The sequence below is a fragment of the Pseudophryne corroboree genome, chromosome 7 (assembly GCF_028390025.1).
Source record: "Pseudophryne corroboree isolate aPseCor3 chromosome 7, aPseCor3.hap2, whole genome shotgun sequence".
Lineage (NCBI taxonomy): Eukaryota > Metazoa > Chordata > Amphibia > Anura > Myobatrachidae > Pseudophryne > Pseudophryne corroboree.
The window spans coordinates 194100668-194122665 of NC_086450.1; the positions used below are offsets into that span (position 1 = coordinate 194100668).

General features: G+C 48.9%; 1 protein-coding gene across 1 annotated transcript in view; it reads left to right on the top strand.

The window, feature by feature from the left end:
* USP37 (ubiquitin specific peptidase 37) overlaps positions 1–21998 on the top strand; it is a 221160-nt gene that overhangs the window by 90802 nt on the left and 108360 nt on the right. Inside the window, exon 6 of the mRNA XM_063933910.1 lies at positions 10359–10453. Coding sequence (XP_063789980.1) covers positions 10359–10453 — 95 coding nt within the window. The remainder of the gene's footprint in view (positions 1–10358; positions 10454–21998) is intronic.

Below are 21998 nucleotides of genomic sequence, written 5' to 3' on the forward strand. Positions count from 1 at the left end.
ACACGGGAGAAGTTGCTGAGCAGCGTATCACCTTTCACTGAACGTGTTACAGCGACACGGCTGGATCCTCAATATTCCAAAGTCGCAGCTGAATCCTACAACTCGTCTGCCCTTCTTGGGCATGATTCTGGACACAGATCGGATAAGGGTTTTTCTTCCGACGGAAAAAAAGCGCAGGAACTCATGACTCTAGTCATGAACCTGTTGAAACCAAAACAAGTGTCAGTACATCATTGCACTCAAGTTCTGGGAAAGATGGTAGCAACATACGAAGCCATTCCATACGGCAGATTCCATGCAAGGGCCTTTCAATGGGACCTATTGGACAAATGATCCGGGTCGCATCTGCAATTGCATCAGCGGATCACCCTGTACCCCAGAGCCAGAGTATCTCTCCTGTGGTGGCTAAACAGTGCTCACATTCTGGAGGGGCCGCAGGTTCGGCATTCAGGACTGGATCCTGGTGACCACGGACGCGAGCCTCCGAGGTTGGGGAGCAGTCACACAGGGAAGAAATTTCCAAGGCCTTTGGTCAAGTCAAGAGACTTGTCTTCACATCAACATCCTGGAACTAAGGGCCATATACAACGCCCTACGTCAAGCGGAGATCTTACTTCGCAATCGACCAGTTCTGATCGTCAGACTACATCACCGCAGTGGCTCATGTAAACCGCCAAGGCGGCACAAGGAGCAGAGTGGCAATGGCAGAAGCCACCAGAATTCTTCGCTGGGCGGAGAATCATGTAAGCGCTCTGTCAGCAGTGTTCATTCCGGGAGTGGACAACTGGGAAGCAGACTTCCTCAGCAGACACGATCTGCATCCGGGAGAGTGGGGACTTCATCAGGAAGTCTTCGCGCAGATTGCAAGTTGGTGGGGACTACCCCAAATAGACATGATGGCTACAAAGGTATTGCACGAGGTCAAGAGACCCTCAGGCGGTAGCTGTAGACGCCCTAGTGACACCGTGGGTGTTCCAGTCGGTATATGTGTTTCCTCCTCTTCCTCTCATACCCAAGGTGTTGAGGATAATCAGAAAAAGTGGAGTGAGAACAATTCTCATTGTTCCAGATTGGCCACGAAGGACCTGGTATCCGGATCTGCAAGAAATGCTCACAGAAGATCCGTGGCCTCTTCCTCTAAGGCAGGACCTGTTACAACAAGGTCCCCGTCTGTTCCAAGACTTACCACGGCTGTGTTTGACGGCATGGCGGTTGAACGCCGGATCCTAGCGGAAAAAGGTATTCTGGGGTCATTCCTACGCTAATACAGGCTAGGAAGGACGTGACATCTAAACATTATCTCCGAATATGGAGAAAATGTTTCTTGGTGAGAGGTCAGGAATGCTCCTACGGAAGAATTTCACCTGGGCCGTTTTCTTCACTTCCTACAAAATGGAGTGAATTTGGGCCTAAAATTAGGCTCCATTAAAGTTCAGATTTCGGCTTTATCCATTTTCTTTCAGAAGGAATTGGCCTCATTACCTGAAGTACAGACTTTTGTGAAGGGAGTACTGCATATTCAGCCTCCTTTTTTACCTCCAGTGGCGCCTTGGGACCTTAACGTGGTGTTAAGTTTCCTGAAGTCACATTGGTTTGAACCACTTATGACAGTGGAATTGAAATATCTCACCTGGAAGGTGGTCATGTTGTTAGCCTTAGCTTCGGCTAGGCGAGTTTCGGAATTGGCTGCTTTATCACATAAAAGCCCCCATCTGGTTTTCCATATGGATAGAGCGCAATTGCGGACCCGTCCTCAATTCCTGCCTAAGGTGGTCTCGTCCTTTCATATGAACCAACCTATTGTCGTGCCTGTGGCTACGCGTGACTTGGAGGATTCCGAGTCCCTTGATGTGGTCAGGGCTTTGAAAATTTACGTGGCCAGAACGGCTAGGATCAGAAAAACAGAAGCACTGTTTGTCCTGTATGCAGCCAACAAGGTTGGCGGCCCTGCTTCAAAGCAGACTATTGCTCGCTGGATCTGTAACACGATTCAGCAGGCGCATTCTACGGCAGGGTTGCCGTTACCGAAATCGGTTAAGGCCCATTCCACTAGGAAGGTGGGCTCGTCTTGGGCGGCTGCCCGAGGGGTCTCGGCACTACAACTATGCCGAGCTGCTACTTGGTCGGGGTCAAACACCTTTGCAAAGTTCTATAAGTTTGATACCCTGGCTGAGGAGGACCTCCTGTTTGCTCAATCGGTGCTGCAGAGTCATCCGCACTCTCCCGCCCGTTTGGGAGCTTTGGTATAATCCCCATGGTCCTTACGGAGTCCCAGCATCCTCTAGGACGTTAGAGAAAATAAGATTTTAAACCTACCGGTAAATCTTTTTTTCGTAGTCCGTAGAGGATGCTGGGTGCCCGTTCCAAGTGCGGACTACTTCTGCAAGACTTGTATATAGTTATTGCTTACATAAGGGTTATATTATAGTTTCATCGGTTTTGGACCGATGCTATGTTGTTTTTTCATACTGTTAACTAGATAGTATATCACAAGTTATACGGTGTGATTGGTGTGGCTGGTATGAATCTTGCCCTTGGATTACAAAAATCCTTTCCTTGTACTGTCCGTCTCCTCTGGGCACAGTTTCCCTAACTGAGGTCTGGAGGAGGGGCATAGAGGGAGGAGCCAGTGCACACCCAGAGTCAGTCTTTCTTAAAGTGCCCATGTCTCCTGCGGAGCCAGTCTATCCCCATGGTCCTTACGGAGTCCCAGCATCCTCTACGGACTACGAGAAAAAAATTTACCGGTAGGTTTAAAATCTTATTTTTATTTTTTTTGTAGCAGCACTATACCTAATAAGAACTATCAGAGAAACAGCCGAAGCTGACTCAGACCAAGGGTTCAATAGAAATAGAACATATGGTGACTATAATTCACAAGTAAAAAATACTCCAGTAGCATATCTTGTGAAACAATCCTTTATTAGAGCGAACCTGAAACACTTGGCCCCCACAGGTATAGTAATATAGGAATAGCGTGCTGAGTGAAATACCCTGCAATAAGGTAACCACGCAGCAGCTACATGCACGCCCACACACGTATATAGTCACAAACGTACCATGCAGAAATGATGTACCATAAACTGCACTGGACTAGCAATACAAAGTAATACTCAGGATGGCTGTATGTGATAACAATAGATATAACAAACGCAGTAGGCACTGGATGTATATCACAGGGTGTTTGTACCACACAACCCTGACAGTATGCATTCTTTCTTAACTAGCACAGTCGCAGTGACAGGTAGAATACTCAAGTGTCCTGTAGGAAGCACAGCACTGGCAGTCAGGCGGTTCCACAGAGGAGGATTTGCCCCAGCAATCCCAGGAACAGCAAGGCTCTGTTTGTAATGTCTGCTGACCGGGAGTGAGGGAGAAGGAAGCAGCTCCAGGGCGGGAACATTGCAGAAATGGCGCCCTGTGGCTGGGGGGAGGGGCCTCAGGTTCAGCCTGCTCCCCCTGCTGGCATCCCCATCGGGCATGCGGGCTGTAAAGAAAGTGTGTGTGTGGGGGAAGGGGGTGTAATGGTACAACGTCCCCCCCGACCTGTGCCCATACAGAATTACCCTGGTGGCTAGTGGAACATCCTATAAACACAGGAAAAATTCCTGCGCACTGGTCACGTGTCTTATACCCTTGATCAGTGCGCAGGATTTTTTCTGTGTTTATATTGTGTTTTAGTGATTGGTGGAAGTCGCATTTAATTTCTCTGACGTCCTAGTGGATGCTGGGAACTCCGTAAGGACCATGGGGAATAGCGGCTCCGCAGGAGACTGGGCACAAAAGTAAAAGCTTTAGGACTACCTGGTGTGCACTGGCTCCTCCCCCTATGACCCTCCTCCAAGCCTCAGTTAGATTTTTGTGCCCGGCCGAGAAGGGTGCACACTAGGGGCTCTCCTGAGCTTCTTAGTGAAAGTTTAGTTTTAGGTTTTTTTTATTTTCAGTGAGACCTGCTGGCAACAGGCTCACTGCATCGAGGGACTAAGGGGAGAAGAAGCGAACTCACCTGCGTGCAGAGTGGATTGGGCTTCTTAGGCTACTGGACACCATTAGCTCCAGAGGGACCGAACACAGGCCCAGCCTCGGAGCTCGGTCCCAGAGCCGCGCCGCCGGCCCCCTTACAGAGCCAGAAGCAAGAAGAGGTCCGGAAAAATCGGCGGCAGAATACATCAGTCTTCAACAAGGTAGCGCACAGCACTGCAGCTGTGCGCCATTGTTACTCAGGCACACTTCGGTCACTGAGGGTGCAGGGCGCTAGGGGGGGGCGCCCTGAGCAGCAATGTAAACACCTTGGCTGGCATAAATACACCACATATAACCCCCAGGGCTATATGGATGTATTTTAACCCCTGCCAGAACTCACCAAAAAAGCGGGAGAAAAGGCCGCCGAGAAGGGGGCGGAGCCTATCTCCTCAGCACACGGGCGCCATTTTCCATCACAGCTCCGCTGGAAGGACGTCTCCCTGACTCTCCCCTGCAGTCCTGCACTACAGAGAAGGTTAAAAAAGAGAGGGGGGCACTAATTTGGCGCAGTTTTGATACTAACAGCAGCTATAAAGGAAAAGCACATTTTATAGTGGTATTCCTGTCTATATATAGCGCTCTGGTGTGTGCTGGCATACTCTCCCTCTGTCTCCCCAAAGGGCTAGTGGGGTCCTGTCCTCTATCAGAGCATTCCCTGTGTGTGTGCGGTGTGTCGGTACGATTGTGTCGACATGTTTGAGGAGGAAAATGAGATGGAGGCGGAGCAATTGCCTATTATACAGTTGTCACCCCCTAGGGAGTCGACACCTGAGTGGATGAGCTTATGGAAGGAATTGCGTGACAGTGTCAGCTCTTTACGACAGACAGTTGATGACATGAGACAGCCGGCTACTCAGCTTGTGCCTGTCCAGGGGTCTCAAACGCCATCAGGGGCTTTAAAACGCCCGTTACCTCAAATGGCAGACACGGATACGGACTCCAGTGTCGATGATGAGGAGACAAACGTGACTTCCACTAGGGCCACACGTTACATGATTGAAGCAATGAAAAATGTATTGCATATCTCTGATAATACAAGTACCACTAAAAAGGGTATTATGTTTGGTGAGAAAAAACTGCCTGTAGTTTTTCCTGTATCCGAGGAATTAAATGAAGTGTGTGATGAGGCGTGGGTTTCCCCCGATAAAAAACTGATAATTCCTAAAAGGTTATTAGCATCGTACCCTTTCCCGCCAGAGGATAGGGCACGTTGGGAAACACCCCCTAGGGTGGATAAAGCGCTCACACGTTTGTCTAAACAAGTAGCACTACCCTCTCCTGATACGGCCGCCCTTAAGGAACCTGCCGATAGAAAGCTGGAGAATATCCTAAAAGGTATATACGCTCACACGGGTGTTATACTGCGACCAGCAATCGCCTCAGCCTGGATGTGCAGTGCGGGCCTGGCGTGGTCGGATACCCTGACTGAAAATATTGATACCCTAGATAGGGACAGTATATTACTGACTATAGAGCATTTGAAGGATGCATTTCTATATATGCGTGATGCACAGAGGGATATTTGCCGACTGGCATCAAGAGTTAGCGCGCTGTCCATTTCTGCAAGAAGAGGTTTATGGACGCGGCAGTGGTCAGGTGATGCGGATTCTAAAAGGCACATGGAAGTATTGCCTTATAAGGGGGAGGAGTTATTTGGGGTAGGTCTATCAGACCTGGTAGCCACGGCAACTGCTGGAAAATCCACATTTTTACCCCAGGTAGCTTCTCAACCTAAGAAGACACCGTATTATCAGGCGCAGTCCTTTCGGCCCCATAAGGGCAAGCGGGCAAAAGGCGCCTCATTTCTGCCCCGTGGCAGAGGGAGAGGAAAAAGGCTGCAACAAACAGCCAGTTCCCAGGAACAAAAGCCCTCTCCCGCCTCCGCAAAGTCCTCAGCATGACGCTGGGGCTTTACAAGCGGACTCAGGCACGGTGGGGGCCCGTCTCAAGAAGTTCAGTGCGCAGTGGGCCCACTCGCAAGTGGACCCCGGGATCCTTCAGGTGGTATCTCAGGGGTACAAATTGGAATTCAAGACGTCTCCCCCTCGCCGTTTTCTAAAGTCTTCTTTACCGACGTCTCCCTCAGACAGGGAGGCAGTATTGGAAGCCATTCACAAGCTGTATTCCCAGCAGGTGATAATCAAGGTACCCCTCCTACAACAGGGAAAGGGGTACTATTCCACACTATTTGTGGTACCGAAGCCGGACGGCTCGGTGAGACCAATTTTAAACCTAAAATCCTTGAACACTTACATACAAAGGTTCAAATTCAAGATGGAGTCACTCAGAGCAGTGATTGCAAACCTGGAAGAAGGGGACTATATGGTGTCTCTGGACATCAAAGATGCTTACCTACATGTCCCAATTTACCCTTCTCACCAAGGGTACCTCAGGTTTGTGGTACAGAACTGACACCATCAGTTTCAAACGCTGCCGTTTGGATTGTCCACGGCACCCCGAGTCTTTACCAAGGTAATGGCCGAAATGATGATACTCCTTCGAAAGAAGTGAGTTTTAGTTATCCCTTACTTGGACGATCTCCTGATAAGGGCAAGATCCAGGGAACAGTTGGAAGTCGGAGTAGCACTATCTCAGATAGTGCTGCGCCAGCACGGTTGGATTCTCAATATTCCAAAATCGCAGCTGATCCCGACGACACGACTTCTATTTATAGGGATGATCCTGGACACAGTCCAGAAAAAGGTGTTTCTCCCGGAGGAGAAAGCCAGGGAGTTATCCGAACTAGTCAGAAATCTCCTAAAACCAGGCCAAGTCTCAGTGCATCAATGCACAAGGGTCCTGGGAAAGATGGTGGCTTCTTACGAAGCAATCCCATTCGGCAGATTCCACGCAAGAACCTTCCAGTGGGATCTGCTAGACAAATGGTCCGGGTCGCATCTTCAGATGCATCAGCGGATAATCTTGTCACCAAGGACAAGGGTGTCTCTCCTGTGGTGGTTGCAGAGTGCTCATCTTCTAGAGGGCCGCAGATTCGGCATTCAGGACTGGGTCCTGGTGACCACGGATGCCAGCCTGAGAGGCTGGGGAGCAGTCACACAGGGAAGAAATTTCCAGGGCTTGTGGTCAAGCCTGGAGACATCACTTCACATAAATATCCTGGAGCTAAGGGCCATCTACAATGCTCTAAGCCTAGCAAGACCTCTGCTTCAAGGTCAGCCGGTGCTGATCCAGTCAGACATCACGGCAGTCGCCCACGTAAACAGACAGGGCGGCACAAGAAGCAGGAGGGCAATGACAGAAGTTGCAAGGATTCTTCGCTGGGCGGAAAATCATGTGATAGCACTGTCAGCAGTGTTCATTCCGGGAGTGGACAACTGGGAAGCAGACTTCCTCAGCAGACACGACCTCCACCCGGGGGAGTGGGGACTTCACCCAGAAGTCTTCCACATGATTGTGAACCGTTGGGAAAAACCAAAGGTGGACATGATGGCGTCCCGCCTCAACAAAAAACTAGACGGGTATTGCGCCAGGTCAAGGGACCCTCAGGCAATAGCTGTGGACGCTCTGGTAACACCGTGGGTGTACCAGTCAGTGTATGTGTTCCCTCCTCTGCCTCTCATACCCAAGGTACTGAGAATCATAAGAAGGAGAGGAGTAAGGACTATACTCGTGGCTCCGGATTGGCCAAGAAGGACTTGGTACCCGGAACTTCAAGAGATGCTCACAGAGGACCCGTGGCCTCTACCTCTAAGAAAGGACCTGCTCCAGCAGGGACCCTGTCTGTTCCAAGACTTACCGCGGCTGCGTTTGACGGCATGGCGGTTGAGCGCCGGATCCTGAAGGAAAAAGGCATTCCGGATGAAGTCATCCCTACCCTGATCAAAGCCAGGAAGGATGTAACCGTACAGCATTATCACCGTATTTGGCGTAAATATGTTGCGTGGTGCGAGGCCAGGAAGGCCCCTACAGAGGAATTTCAACTGGGTCGTTTCCTGCATTTCCTGCAAACAGGACTGTCTATGGGCCTAAAATTAGGGTCCATTAAGGTTCAAATTTCGGCCCTGTCTATTTTCTTCCAGAAAGAACTGGCTTCAGTTCCTGAAGTTCAGACGTTTGTCAAGGGGGTGCTGCATATACAGCCTCCTTTTGTGCCTCCAGTGGCACCTTGGGATCTCAATGTAGTTTTGGGGTTCCTAAAATCACATTGGTTTGAACCACTCTCCACTGTGGACTTAAAATATCTCACATGGAAAGTGGTAATGCTGTTAGCCCTGGCTTCAGCCAGGCGTGTCTCAGAATTGGCGGCTTTATCCTATAAAAGCCCTTACCTGATTTTTCATACGGACAGGGCAGAATTGAGGACTCGTCCTCAATTTCTCCCTAAGGTGGTTTCAGCGTTTCACTTGAACCAGCCTATTGTGGTACCTGCGGCTACTAGGGACTTGGAGGACTGCAAGTTGCTGGACGTAGTCAGGGCCCTAAAAATATGTTTCCAGGACGGCTGGAGTCAGAAAATCTGACTCGCTGTTTATCCTGTATGCACCCAACAAGCTGGGTGCTCCTGCTTCTAAGCAGACTATTGCTCGTTGGATTTGTAGCACAATTCAGCTTGCACATTCTGTGGCAGGCCTGCCACAGCCAAAATCTGTAAAAGCCCATTCCACAAGGAAGGTGGGTTCATCTTGGGCGGCTGCCCGAGGGGTCTCGGCTTTACAACTTTGCCGAGCAGCTACTTGGTCAGGGGCAAACACGTTTGCTAAATTCTACAAATTTGATACCCTGACTGAGGAGGACCTGGAGTTCTCTCATTCGGTGCTGCAGAGTCATCCGCACTCTCCCGCCCGTTTGGGAGCTTTGGTATAATCCCCATGGTCCTTACGGAGTTCCCAGCATCCACTAGGACGTCAGAGAAAATAAGAATTTACTTACCGATAATTCTATTTCTCGTAGTCCGTAGTGGATGCTGGGCGCCCATCCCAAGTGCGGATTCTCTGCAATACTTGTACATAGTTATTGTTACAAAAATCGGATTATTATTGTTGTGAGCCATCTTTTCAGAGGCTCCTCTGTTATCATGCTGTTAACTGGGTTCAGATCACAGGTTGTACGGTGTGATTGGTGTGGCTGGTATGAGTCTTACCCGGGATTCAAAATCCTTCCTTATTGTGTACGCTCGTCCGGGCACAGTATCCTAACTGAGGCTTGGAGGAGGGTCATAGGGGGAGGAGCCAGTGCACACCAGGTAGTCCTAAAGCTTTTACTTTTGTGCCCAGTCTCCTGCGGAGCCGCTATTCCCCATGGTCCTTACGGAGTTCCCAGCATCCACTACGGACTACGAGAAATAGAATTATCGGTAAGTAAATTCTTATTTTCAGCAGCCTGATTTTCAGCAAGGAGCGCAGGTGGTTGATCTTTTAAATTTACGCTAGTGGAACATCAGCCCAGTAATCTGTGTCCACGCCAGCGCGCGCGGCCCGCCTCCTACGGCCGCTTGGGATCACGGTGCAAAGTGCGGCACAGAAGCCCCTTACCTCCCTCTTGTCAGCGGCTCCGCAATCCGGGAGACGGCGGCGTGTGTGTGACTCACGGGCAGAGAGAGGAAGAAGCCGGCGCCTCCGCTGCAGTGACCCGGCAACCGCAGCGCGGGAGCATACAGCGCCGCTGGGGGTGATGGAGCTGCAGCAGAAATGTCTCAGACACAGCCTGCTGCAGCCCTTGTAAAATCCTCTTCTCTTCTTTAATGTTAAAGGTAAGAATAGGCTGCCTGAAGCAGCCTCCTGTTAAGTGACTTGCTACTGCAGGCACCCAACTACAAGCTGAGCTCACTGGCATGGAGGCGGGGTTATAGAGGAGGTGGTGCTGTGCATCTTGGGAACAGTCTAAAGCTTTGAGCCTGTTGGTGCCTCGGATCGAGATCCTACTCTACACCCTCTGATGTTATTCCTTGTGGAGCCCAGTGTACACTGCAGCAGAAATACATTTTATCAGCAAGAAGGGCGTTCATCATTTTAATAGAATTAGATTTAAGACCACTTCATCACATCAATTGCGTCAGAATAATTCAACCTTTTGGTTCCATGTGGAACCTTTTCTCAAAACACACACAAGAATCTCTTCTGTTTTTTGAGAGGTTCCACATTGAACTGAAAATTGTATTCTATGATGCAGTTGATGTGACAAAGTGTTAATACATCTACTGTCATCATCTGTCCTTGTTTAGATAAGTGCGTGTTATATGTTTGGCTGGATCTGCTGTTACATTTTGAAGCGAGCACCATTTTGTTACCCTTTTCTATATGAGTGAAGTTGTTTTTTGAGTATGCATGTATTATAAAAATTACATCTCTACACTTCCTCAAATCTGTTTCCCCTAGCACCAACAAGGCAATGACAGATCCTGCCCGCAAATTTTTAACTAGTAGCCGCAAAAAACAGCAGAACCTGAAGCAGTTGGAAGAAAACCGCCAAGGTACATTGTGCGTGTAAAATAACTATTTTAATATGTGGTAATAAGGTTGTCTAAGACTAATGTACAGTATGCGCCAAGTTTCTAATTCCTCCCTTTAATATCTGTGTAGGAACATTAACAATTAGTTTAATAGCGTCTATGCTTTATACAGTCTTTTTTTTTTGTCTTTCTCTCTCTCACTCTCTCTCTCTCTCTCTCTCTCCCCACCCCCTTCCCCTCAGGATAGTAAAGTGTCCTCTAAAATACTCTTGAGTAAAGGTTTAAAACTTCTCCCAAAATGTATTGTTTTGTGGGTTGCACAGCTAAACTGGTTTAGTCATTAGTTTTACTAGGTGGATATAGATAATTAGGCAATACATTAATGTACAGTATGTGCTGCTATGACGAACATCCACAAAAATTGCTGTCTGGTGAGATGTTGGTAAAGGTTTGTAATCACTTCAAGCCCAGTCCATTCCATTCAAGTAACTCGCATCGGGTTTGTAAATGGATGCCTACAAATTGTTCTGTTGAATCAAAGCTTTTTTCTCTATCGTCCTAAGTGGATGCTGGGGTTCCTGAAAGGACCATGGGGAATAGCGGCTCCGCAGGAGACAGGGCACAAAAAAGTAAAGCTTTTACCAGATCAGGTGGTGTGCACTGGCTCCTCCCCCTATGACCCTCCTCCAGACTCCAGTTAGATTTTTGTGCCCGGCCGAGAAGGGTGCAATCTAGGTGGCTCTCCTAAAGAGCTGCTTAGAGAAAGTTTAGCTAGGTTTTTTATGTTACAGTGATTCCTGCTGGCAACAGGATCACTGCAGCGAGGGACTGAGGGGAGAAGGAGTCAACTCACCTGCGTGCAGGATGGATTGGCTTCTTGGCTACTGGACATCAAGCTCCAGAGGGACGATCACAGGTACAGCCTGGATGGTCACCGGAGCCGCGCCGCCGGCCCCCTTGCAGATGCTGAAGACAGAAGAGGTCCAGAATCGGCGGCTGAAGACTCCTGCAGTCTTCTAAAGGTAGCGCACAGCACTGCAGCTGTGCGCCATTTTCCTCTCAGCACACTTCACACAACAGTCACTGAGGGTGCAGAGCGCTGGGGGGGGCGCTCTGAGAGGCAAATAAAAACCTTATTAGAGGCAAAAAATACCTCACATATAGCCCACAGAGGCTATATGGAGATATTTAACCCCTGCCTAACTTCAAAAATAGCGGGAGACGAGCCCGCCGAAAAAGGGGCGGGGCCTATCTCCTCAGCACACAGCGCCATTTTCTCTCACAGAAAAGCTGGAGAGAAGGCTCCCAGGCTCTCCCCTGCACTGCACTACAGAAACAGGGTTAAAACAGAGAGGGGGGGCACTGATTTTGGCGATATTGTATATATATAAAAGATGCTATAAGGGAGAAACACTTATATAAGGTTGTCCCTATATAATTATAGCGTTTTTGGTGTGTGCTGGCAGACTCTCCCTCTGTCTCCCCAAAGGGCTAGTGGGTCCTGTCCTCTGTCAGAGCATTCCCGGTGTGTGTGCTGTGTGTCGGTACGTGTGTGTCGACATGTATGAGGACGATGTTGGTGAGGAGGCGGAGAAATTGCCTGTAATGGTGATGCCACTCTCTAGGGAGTCGACACCGGAATGGATGGCTTATTTAGAGAATTACGTGAGAATGTCAACACGCTGCAAGGTCGGTTGACGACATGAGACGGCCGACAATCTATTAGGACCGGTCCAGGCGTCTCAGAAACACCGTCAGGGGTTTTAAAAACGCCCATTTACCTCAGTCGGTCGACACAGACACAGACACGGACACTGAATACAGTGTCGACGGTGAATAAACAAACGTATTTCTCATTAGGGCCACACGTTAAGGGCAATGAAGGAGGTGTTACGTGTTTCTGATACTACAAGTACCACAAGAAAGGGTATTATGTGGGAGTGAAAAAACTACCTGTAGTTTTTCCTGAATCAGATAAAATAAAATGAAGTGTGTGATGATGCGTAGGGTTACCCCGATAGCAAATATTGGCGTTATACCCTTTCCCGCCAGAAATTAGGGTACGTTGGGAAACACCCCTTAGGGTGATAAGGCGCTCACACGCTTATCAAGTGGCGTTACCGTCTCCAGATACGGCCGCCCTCAAGGAGCCAGCTGATAGGAAGCTGGAAAAATATCCTAAAAAGTATATACACACATACGGTGGTTATACTGCGACCAGCGATCGCCATCAGCCTGGAGATGCAGTGCTGGGTTGGCTTGGTCGGATTCCCTGACTGAAAATATTTTCTCTATCGTCCTAAGTGGATGCTGGGGTTCCTGAAAGGACCATGGGGAATAGCGGCTCCGCAGGAGACAGGGCACAAAAAAGTAAAGCTTTACTAGGTCAGGTGGTGTGCACTGGCTCCTCCCCCCATGACCCTCCTCCAGACTCCAGTTAGATTTTGTGCCCGAACGAGAAGGGTGCAATCTAGGTGGCTCTCCTAAAGAGCTGCTTAGAGAAAGTTTAGTTTAGGTTTTTTTCTTTACAGTGAGTCCTGCTGGCAACAGGATCACTGCAACGTGGGACTTAGGGGGAAAGTAGTAAACTCACCTGCATGCAGAGTGGATTTGCTGCTTGGCTACTGGACACCATTAGCTCCAGAGGGATCGAACACAGGCCCAGCCGTGGAGTCCGGTCCCGGAGCCGCGCCGCCGACCCCCTTGCAGATGCTGAAGCGTGAAGAGGTCCGGAAACCGGCGGCTGAAGACTCCTCAGTCTTCATAAGGTAGCGCACAGCACTGCAGCTGTGCGCCATTTTCCTCTCAGCACACTTCACTGGGCAGTCACTGAGGGTGCAGAGCGCTGGGGGGGGGCGCTCTGAGAGGCAAATATAAACCTTATACAAGGCTAAAAATACCTCACATATAGCCCATAGGGGCTATATGGAGATATTTAACCCCTGCCTGACTGGAAAAATAGCGGGAGAAGAACCCGCCGAAAAAGGGGCGGGGCCTATCTCCTCAGCACACGGCGCCATTTTCTGTCACAGCTCCGCTGGTCAGAACGGCTCCCAGGTCTCTCCCCTGCACTGCACTACAGAAACAGGGTAAAACAGAGAGGGGGGGCACATTAATGGCTATATATATATATATATATATTAAAGCAGCTATAAGGGAGCACTTAATATAAGGATATCCCTTGTATATATAGCGCTTTGTGGTGTGTGCTGGCAGACTCTCCCTCTGTCTCCCCAAAAGGGCTAGTGGGTCCTGTCTTCATTAGAGCATTCCCTGTGAGTTTGCGGTGTGTGTCGGTACGTGGTGTCGACATGTATGAGGACGATATTGGTGTGGAGGCGGAGCAATTGCCAAATATGCAGATGTCACCCCCCAGGGGGTCGACACCAGAATGGATGCCTTTATTTGTGGAATTACGTGATGGTTTATCTTCCCTTAAACAGTCAGTTGAGGACATGAGGCGGCCGGACAATCAATTAATGCCTGTCCAGGCGCCTCAAACACCGTCAGGGGCTGTAAAACGCCCTTTGCCTCAGTCGGTCGACACAGACCCAGACACGGGCACTGATTCCAGTGACGACGGTAGAAATTCAAACGTATTTTCCAGTAGGGCCACACGTTATATGATTTTGGCAATGAAGGAGACGTTACATTTAGCTGATACTACAGATACCGTAAAACAGGGTATTATGTATGGTGTGAAAAAACTACAAACAGTTTTTCCTGAATCAGAAGAATTAAATGACGTGTGTGATGAAGCGTGGGTTGCTCCTGATAAAAAGTTGATAATTTCAAAAAAGTTATTGGCATTATACCCTTTCCCGCCAGAGGTTAGGGCGCGCTGGGAAACACCCCCTAAGGTGGACAAGGCGCTCACACGCTTATCCAAACAAGTGGCGTTACCCTCTCCTGAGACGGCCGCACTTAAGGATCCATCAGATAGAAAGATGGAAGTTATTCAAAAGAATATATACACACATGCAGGTGTTATACTACGACCAGCTATAGCAACTGCCTGGATGTGCAGTGCTGGAGTAGTTTGGTCAGAATCCCTGATTGAAAATATTGATACCCTAGATAGGGACAATGTTTTACTGTCGTTAGAACAAATAAAGGATGCATTTATCTATATGCGTGATGCACAGAGGGATATTTGCACACTGGCATCTCGGGTGAGTGCTATGTCCATTTCAGCCAGAAGAGCCTTATGGACACGACAGTGGACAGGCGATGCGGATTCAAAACGTCACATGGAGGTTTTGCCGTATAAAGGGGAGGAGTTATTTGGAGTTGGTCTATCAGACTTGGTGGCCACGGCTACTGCCGGGAAATCCACTTTTTTACCTCAAGTCACTCCCCAACAGAGAAAGGCACCGACCTTTCAACCGCAGCCTTTTCGCTCCTACAAAAATAAGAGAGCAAAGGGCTTGTCGTACCTGCCACGAGGCAGAGGAAGAGGGAAGAGACACCAACAGGCAGCTCCTTCCCAGGAACAGAAGCCCTCCCCGGCTCCTGCAAAAACCTCAGCATGACGCTGGGGCCTCTCAAGCGGACTCGGGGACAGTGGGGGGCCGTCTCAAAAATTACAGCGCGCAGTGGGCTCACTCGCAGGTAGACCCCTGGATCCTGCAGATAATATCTCAGGGGTACAGGTTGGAATTAGAGACGGATCCTCCTCATCGTTTCCTGAAGTCTGCCTTACCAACCGTCTCTTCCGAAAGGGAGAGGGTGTTGGAAGCCATTCACAAGCTGTACGCTCAGCAGGTGATAGTCAAAGTACCCCTATTACAACAAGGAAAGGGGTATTATTCCACTCTATTTGTGGTACCGAAGCCGGATGGCTCGGTAAGGCCTATTCTAAATCTGAAGTCCTTGAACCTCTACATAAAAAAGTTCAAGTTCAAGATGGAGTCACTCAGAGCAGTGATAGCGAACCTGGAAGAAGGGGACTTTATGGTATCCTTGGACATCAAGGATGCGTATCTACACGTTCCGATTTACCCCGCACACCAGGGGTACCTCAGGTTCATTGTTCAAAACTGTCACTATCAGTTTCAGACGCTGCCGTTCGGATTGTCCACGGCGCCTCGGGTCTTTACCAAGGTAATGGCCGAGATGATGATTCTTCTTCGAAGAAAAGGCGTATTAGTTATCCCATACTTGGACGATCTCCTAATAAGGGCAAGGTCCAGAGAACAGCTGGAGACAGCTTTAGCACTATCTCAAGAGGTGCTAAGACAACACGGGTGGATTCTGAATATTCCAAAATCCCATTTAATCCCGACAACTCGTCTGCTGTTCCTAGGAATGATTCTGGACACGGTTCAGAAAAAGGTTTTCCTTCCAGAGGAAAAAGCCAAGGAGTTATCCGATCTGGTCAGGAACCTCCTAAAACCAGGAAAAGTGTCAGTACATCAATGCACAAGAGTCCTGGGAAAAATGGTGGCTTCTTACGAAGCAATTCCATTCGGCAGATTCCATGCAAGAATATTCCAAAGGGATCTGTTGGACAAATGGTCAGGGTCGCATCTGCAGATGCACCTGCGAATAACCCTGTCACCAAAGACAAGGGTGTCACTTCTGTGGTGGTTGCAGAAGGCTCACCTATTAGAAGGCCGCAGATTCGGCATTCAGGATTGGATCCTGGTGACCACGGACGCCAGCCTGAGAGGCTGGGGAGCAGTCACACAAGGAAGAAACTTCCAGGGAGTATGGACGAGTCTGGAAAAGTCTCTTCACATAAACATTCTGGAACTAAGAGCAATCTACAATGCTCTAAGCCAGGCGGAACTTCTCCTGCAAGGAAAGCCGGTGTTGATTCAGTCGGACAACATCACGGCGGTCGCCCATGTAAACAGGCAGGGCGGCACAAGAAGCAGGAGTGCAATGGCAGAAGCTGCCAAGATTCTTCGCTGGGCGGAGAATCACGTGATAGCACTGTCAGCAGTGTTCATCCCGGGCGTGGACAACTGGGAAGCAGACTTCCTCAGCAGACACGATCTTCATCCGGGAGAGTGGGGTCTACATCCAGAAGTCTTCAACATGTTAATAGACCGTTGGGAAAGACCAATTGTAGACATGATGGCGTCTCGCCTCAACAAGAAACTGGACAAATATTGCGCCAGGTCAAGAGATCCACAGGCAATAGCTGTGGACGCACTGGTAACTCCTTGGGTGTACCAGTCAGTGTATGTGTTTCCTCCTCTGCCGCTCATACCAAAGGTATTGAAGATCATACGGCAAAGAAGAGTAAGAACAATACTAGTGGTTCCGGATTGGCCGAGAAGGACTTGGTATCCGGAACTTCAAGAGATGCTCACGGACGAACCGTGGCCTCTACCTCTGAGAAGGGACCTGCTACAGCAGGGTCCCTGTCTTTTTCAAGACTTACCGCGGCTGCGTTTGACGGCATGGCGGTTGAACGCCAGATCCTAAAAGGGAAAGGCATTCCAGAAGAAGTCATTCCTACCTTGATTAAGGCACGGAAGGAAGTCACCGTGAAACATTATCACCGCATTTGGCGAAAATATGTAGCGTGGTGCGAGGATCGGAGGGTTCCGACGGAGGAATTCCAACTGGGTCGTTTCCTACATTTCCTGCAATCAGGATTATCTATGGGTCTCAAATTGGGATCCATTAAGGTTCAAATTTCGGCCCTGTCAATATTCTTCCAAAAAGAATTGGCCTCTGTCCCTGAGGTCCAGACTTTTGTCAAGGGAGTACTGCATATACAGCCTCCTGTGGTGCCTCCGGTGGCACCGTGGGATCTAAATGTAGTTTTAGATTTCCTCAAATCCCATTGGTTTGAACCATTGAAAAAGGTGGATTTGAAATATCTCACATTGAAAGTGACTATGTTACTAGCCCTGGCCTCTGCCAGGAGAGTATCTGAATTGGCGGCTTTATCTTATAAAAGTCCTTATCTAATCTTCCATTCGGATAGGGCAGAACTGCGGACTCGTCCGCATTTTCTCCCTAAAGTGGTATCAGCATTTCATCTGAACCAACCTATTGTGGTGCCTGCGGCCACTAGCGACTTGGAGGACTCCAAGTTGTTGGACGTTGTCAGAGCCTTAAAAATATACATTGCAAGGACGGCTGGAGTCAGAAAATCTGACTCGCTGTTTATATTGTATGCACCCAACAAGTTGGGCGCACCTGCTTCTAAGCAGTCGATTGCTCGTTGGATTTGTAACACAATTCAACTTGCACATTCTGTGGCAGGCCTGCCACAGCCTAAAACTGTAAAAGCCCACTCCACAAGGAAGGTGGGCTCATCTTGGGCGGCTGCCCGAGGGGTCTCGGCATTACAACTCTGCCGAGCAGCTACGTGGTCGGGGGAGAACACGTTTGTAAAATTTTACAAATTTGATACCCTGGCAAAGGAGGACCTGGAGTTCTCTCATTCGGTGCTGCAGAGTCATCCGCACTCTCCCGCCCGTTTGGGAGCTTTGGTATAATCCCCATGGTCCTTTCAGGAACCCCAGCATCCACTTAGGACGATAGAGAAAATAAGAATTTACTTACCGATAATTCTATTTCTCGGAGTCCGTAGTGGATGCTGGGCGCCCATCCCAAGTGCGGATTATCTGCAATACTTGTACATAGTTATTGTTAACTAATTCGGGTTATTGTTAAGGAGCCATCTTTAAGAGGCCCTTTCTGTTGTCATACTGTTAACTGGGTTTAGATCACAAGTTGTACGGTGTGATTGGTGTGGCTGGTATGAGTCTTACCCGGGATTCAAAATGCCTCCCTTATTGTGTATGCTCGTCCGGGCACAGTACCTAACTGGAGTCTGGAGGAGGGTCATGGGGGGAGGAGCCAGTGCACACCACCTGACCTAGTAAAGCTTTACTTTTTTGTGCCCTGTCTCCTGCGGAGCCGCTATTCCCCATGGTCCTTTCAGGAACCCCAGCATCCACTACGGACTCCGAGAAATAGAATTATCGGTAAGTAAATTCTTATTTTATTCATGTAGAGCATTTAATAGGATGCATTCTATATATATGTATGTGAGATGCACAGAGGGATATTTGCTCTCTGGCATCAAGATAAGTGCGTTGTCCATATCTCCCAGAAGATGTCAGGGACACGACAGTGGTCAGGTGATACAGATCCCATACGGCAGATGGAAGTATTGCTGTATAAAGGGAAGGAGTTATTTGGGGGTCGGTCCATCGGACCTGGGGACCACAGCAACAGCTGGGAAATCCAACCTTTTTTACCCCAAGTTACATCTCAGCTAAAAAAGACACCGTCTTTTCAGCCTCAATCTTTCCTTTCCCATGAGGGCATGCAGGCAAAAGGCCAGTCATATCTGCCCAGACATAGAGGTAAGGGAAGTAGACTGCAGCAGGCAGCCCTTTCCCAGGAAAAGAAGCCCTCCACCGCGTCTGCCAAGTCCTCAGCATGACGCTGGGGCCGTGCAAGCGGACTCAAGGTGGGGGGGTAGTCTCAAGAGTCTCAGGGCGCAGTGGGATCACTCGCAAGTTGACCCCTAGATCGTACGAGTATTATCCCAGGGGTAAAGATTGGAGAGTCGAGACATCTTCTCCTCGCAGGTTCCTGAAGTCTGCTTTACCAACGGCTCCCTCCGACAGGGAGGCAGCATTGGAAACAATTCACAAGCTGTATATCCAGCAGGTGATAATCAAAGTACCCCTCCTACGACAAGGAAAAGGGTATTATTTTTCCACACTATATTGTGGTACTGAAGCCAGACGGCTTGGTGACACATAGTCTAAATCTAAAATGTTTTGAACACTTACATAAAAGGTTCAAATCGAGATAAAGTCACTCAGAGCAGTGATAGCGAACCGGAAAAAAGGGGACTATATGGTGTCCCTGGACATCAAGGATTACCTCCATGTCCAAATTTTGTCCTTCTCATCAAGGGTACCTCTGGTTCGTGGTACAGAACTGTCAATATCAGTTTCAGACGATGCCGTTTGAATTATCCACGGCACCCCGGGCCTTTTTACCAAGGTAATGGCCGAAAAGATGTTTCTTCAAAGAAAAAAGGCATCTAAATTATCCCTTACTTGCACGACCTAAAAAGGGCAAGTTCCAGAGAACAGTTGGAGGTCGGAAGAGCACTATCTAAAGTAGTTCTTCGACGGCACGACTGGATTCTAAATATTCCAAGAATCGCAGCTGTTTTCCGACGATACGTCTGCTGTTCCTAGGGATGATTCTGGACACGGTTCAGAAAAAGGTTTTTCTTCCCGAGGAAAAAGCCAAGGAGTTATCCGACCTGTCAGGAACCTCCTAAAACCAGGAAAGGTGTCTGTATATCAATGCACAAGAGTCCTGGGAAAAATGGTGGCTTTTTACGAAGCAATTCCATTCGGCAGATTCCATGCAAGAATTTTCCAAAGGGATCTGTTGGACAAATGGTCAGGGTCGCATCCTCAGATGCACCTGCGAATAACCCTGTCGCCAAGGACAAGGGTATATCTTCTGTGGTGGTTGCAAAAGGCTCATCTATTGGAGGGCCGCAGATTCGGCATACAGGATTTGATCCTGGTGACCACGGACGCCAGCCTGAGAGGTTGGGGAGCAGTCACACAAGGAAGAAACTTCCAGGGGGTATGGACGAACCTGGAAAAGTCTCTTCACATAAACATTCTGGTACTAAGAGCAATCTAAAATGCTCTAAGCCAGGCGGAACCACTCCTGCAAGGAAAACCGGTGTTGATTCAGTCGGACAACATCACGGCGGTCGCCCATGTAAACAGACAGGGCGGCACAAGAAGCAGGAGTGCAATGGCAGAAGCTGCCAAGATTCTTCGCTGGGCGGAGAATCACGTAATAGCACTGTCAGCAGTGTTCTTCCCGGGCGTGGACAACTGGGAAGCAGACTTCCTCAGCAGACACGATATTCACCCGGGAGAGGGGGGTCTTCATCCAGAAGTCTTCCACATGCTAATAAACTGTTGGGAAAGACCAATGGTAGACATGATGGCGTCTCGCCTCAACAAGAAACTGGACAAGTATTGCGCCAGGTCAAGAGATCCACAGGCAATAGCTGTGGACGCACTGGTAACACCTTGGGTGTACAAATCAGTATATGTGTTTCCTCCTCTGCCTCTCATACCAACGGTATTGAAGATTATACGGTGAAGAGGAGTAAGAACAATACTAGTGGCTCCGGATTGGCCAAGAAGGACTTGGTACCCGGAACTTCAAGAGTTGGTCACGGACGACCCGTGCCCTCTACTTCTGAGAAGGGACCTGCTACAACAGGGTCCCTGTCTCTTTCAAGACTTACCGCGGCTGCGTTTGACGGCATGGCGGTTGAACGCCAGATCCTAAAAGGGAAAGGCATTCCAGAAGAAGTCATTCCTACCTTGATTAAGGCAAGGAAGGAAGTCACCGCGAAACATTATCACCGCATTTGGCGAAAATATGTCGCGTGGTGCGAGGATCGGAGTGTTCCGACGGAGGAATTTCAACTGGGTCGTTTCCTACATTTCCTACAATCAGGATTGTCTATGGGTCTCAAATTGAGATCTATTAAGGTTCAAATTTCGGCCCTGTCAATATTCTTCCAAAAAGAATTGGCCTCAGTTCCTGAGGTACAGACTTTTGTTAAAGGAGTACTGCATATACAGCCTCCTGTGGTGCCTCCGGTGGCACCGTGGGATCTAAATGTAGTTTTAGATTTCCTCAAATCCCATTGGTTTGAACCATTGAATAAGGTGGATTTTAAATATCTCACATGGAAAGTGACTATGTTACTGGCCCTGGCTTCCGCCAGGAAAGTATCTGAATTGGCGGCTTTATCTTATAAAAGCCCTTATCTAATCTTCCATTCGGATAGGGCAGAACTGAGGACTCGTCCGCATTTTCTCCCTAAGGTGGTATCAGCGTTTCACCTGAACCAACCTATTGTGGTGCCTGCGGCCACTGGCGACTTGGAGGACTCCAAGTTGTTGGACGTTGTCAGAGCCTTAAAAATATACATTTCAAGGACGGCTGAAGTCAGAAAATCTGACCCGCTGTTGATACTATATGCACCCAACAAGTTGGGTGCCCCTGCTTCTAAGCAGACGATTGCTCGTTGGATTTGTAACACAATTCAACTTGCTCATTCTGTGGCAGGCCTGCCACAGCCTAAATCTGTTAAGGCCCATTCCACAAGGAAGGTGGGCTCATCTTGGGCGGCTGCCCGAGGGGTCTCGGCATTACAATTCTGCCGAGCAGCTACGTGGTCGGGGGAAAACACGTTTGTAAAATTCTACAAATTTGATACCCTGGCAAAAGAGGACTTGGAATTCTCTCATTCGGTGCTGCAGAGTCATCCGCACTCTCCCGCCCGTTTGGGAGCTTTGGTATAATCCCCATGGTCCTTTCAGGAACCCCAGCATCCACTTAGGACGATAGAGAAAATAAGAATTTACTTACCGATAATTCTATTTCTCGGAGTCCGTAGTGGATGCTGGGCGCCCATCCCAAGTGCGGATTATCTGCAATACTGTACATAGTTATTGTTAACAAATTCGGGTTATATTGTTAAGGAGCCATCTTTAAGAGGCTCTTTCTGTTATCATACTGTTAACTG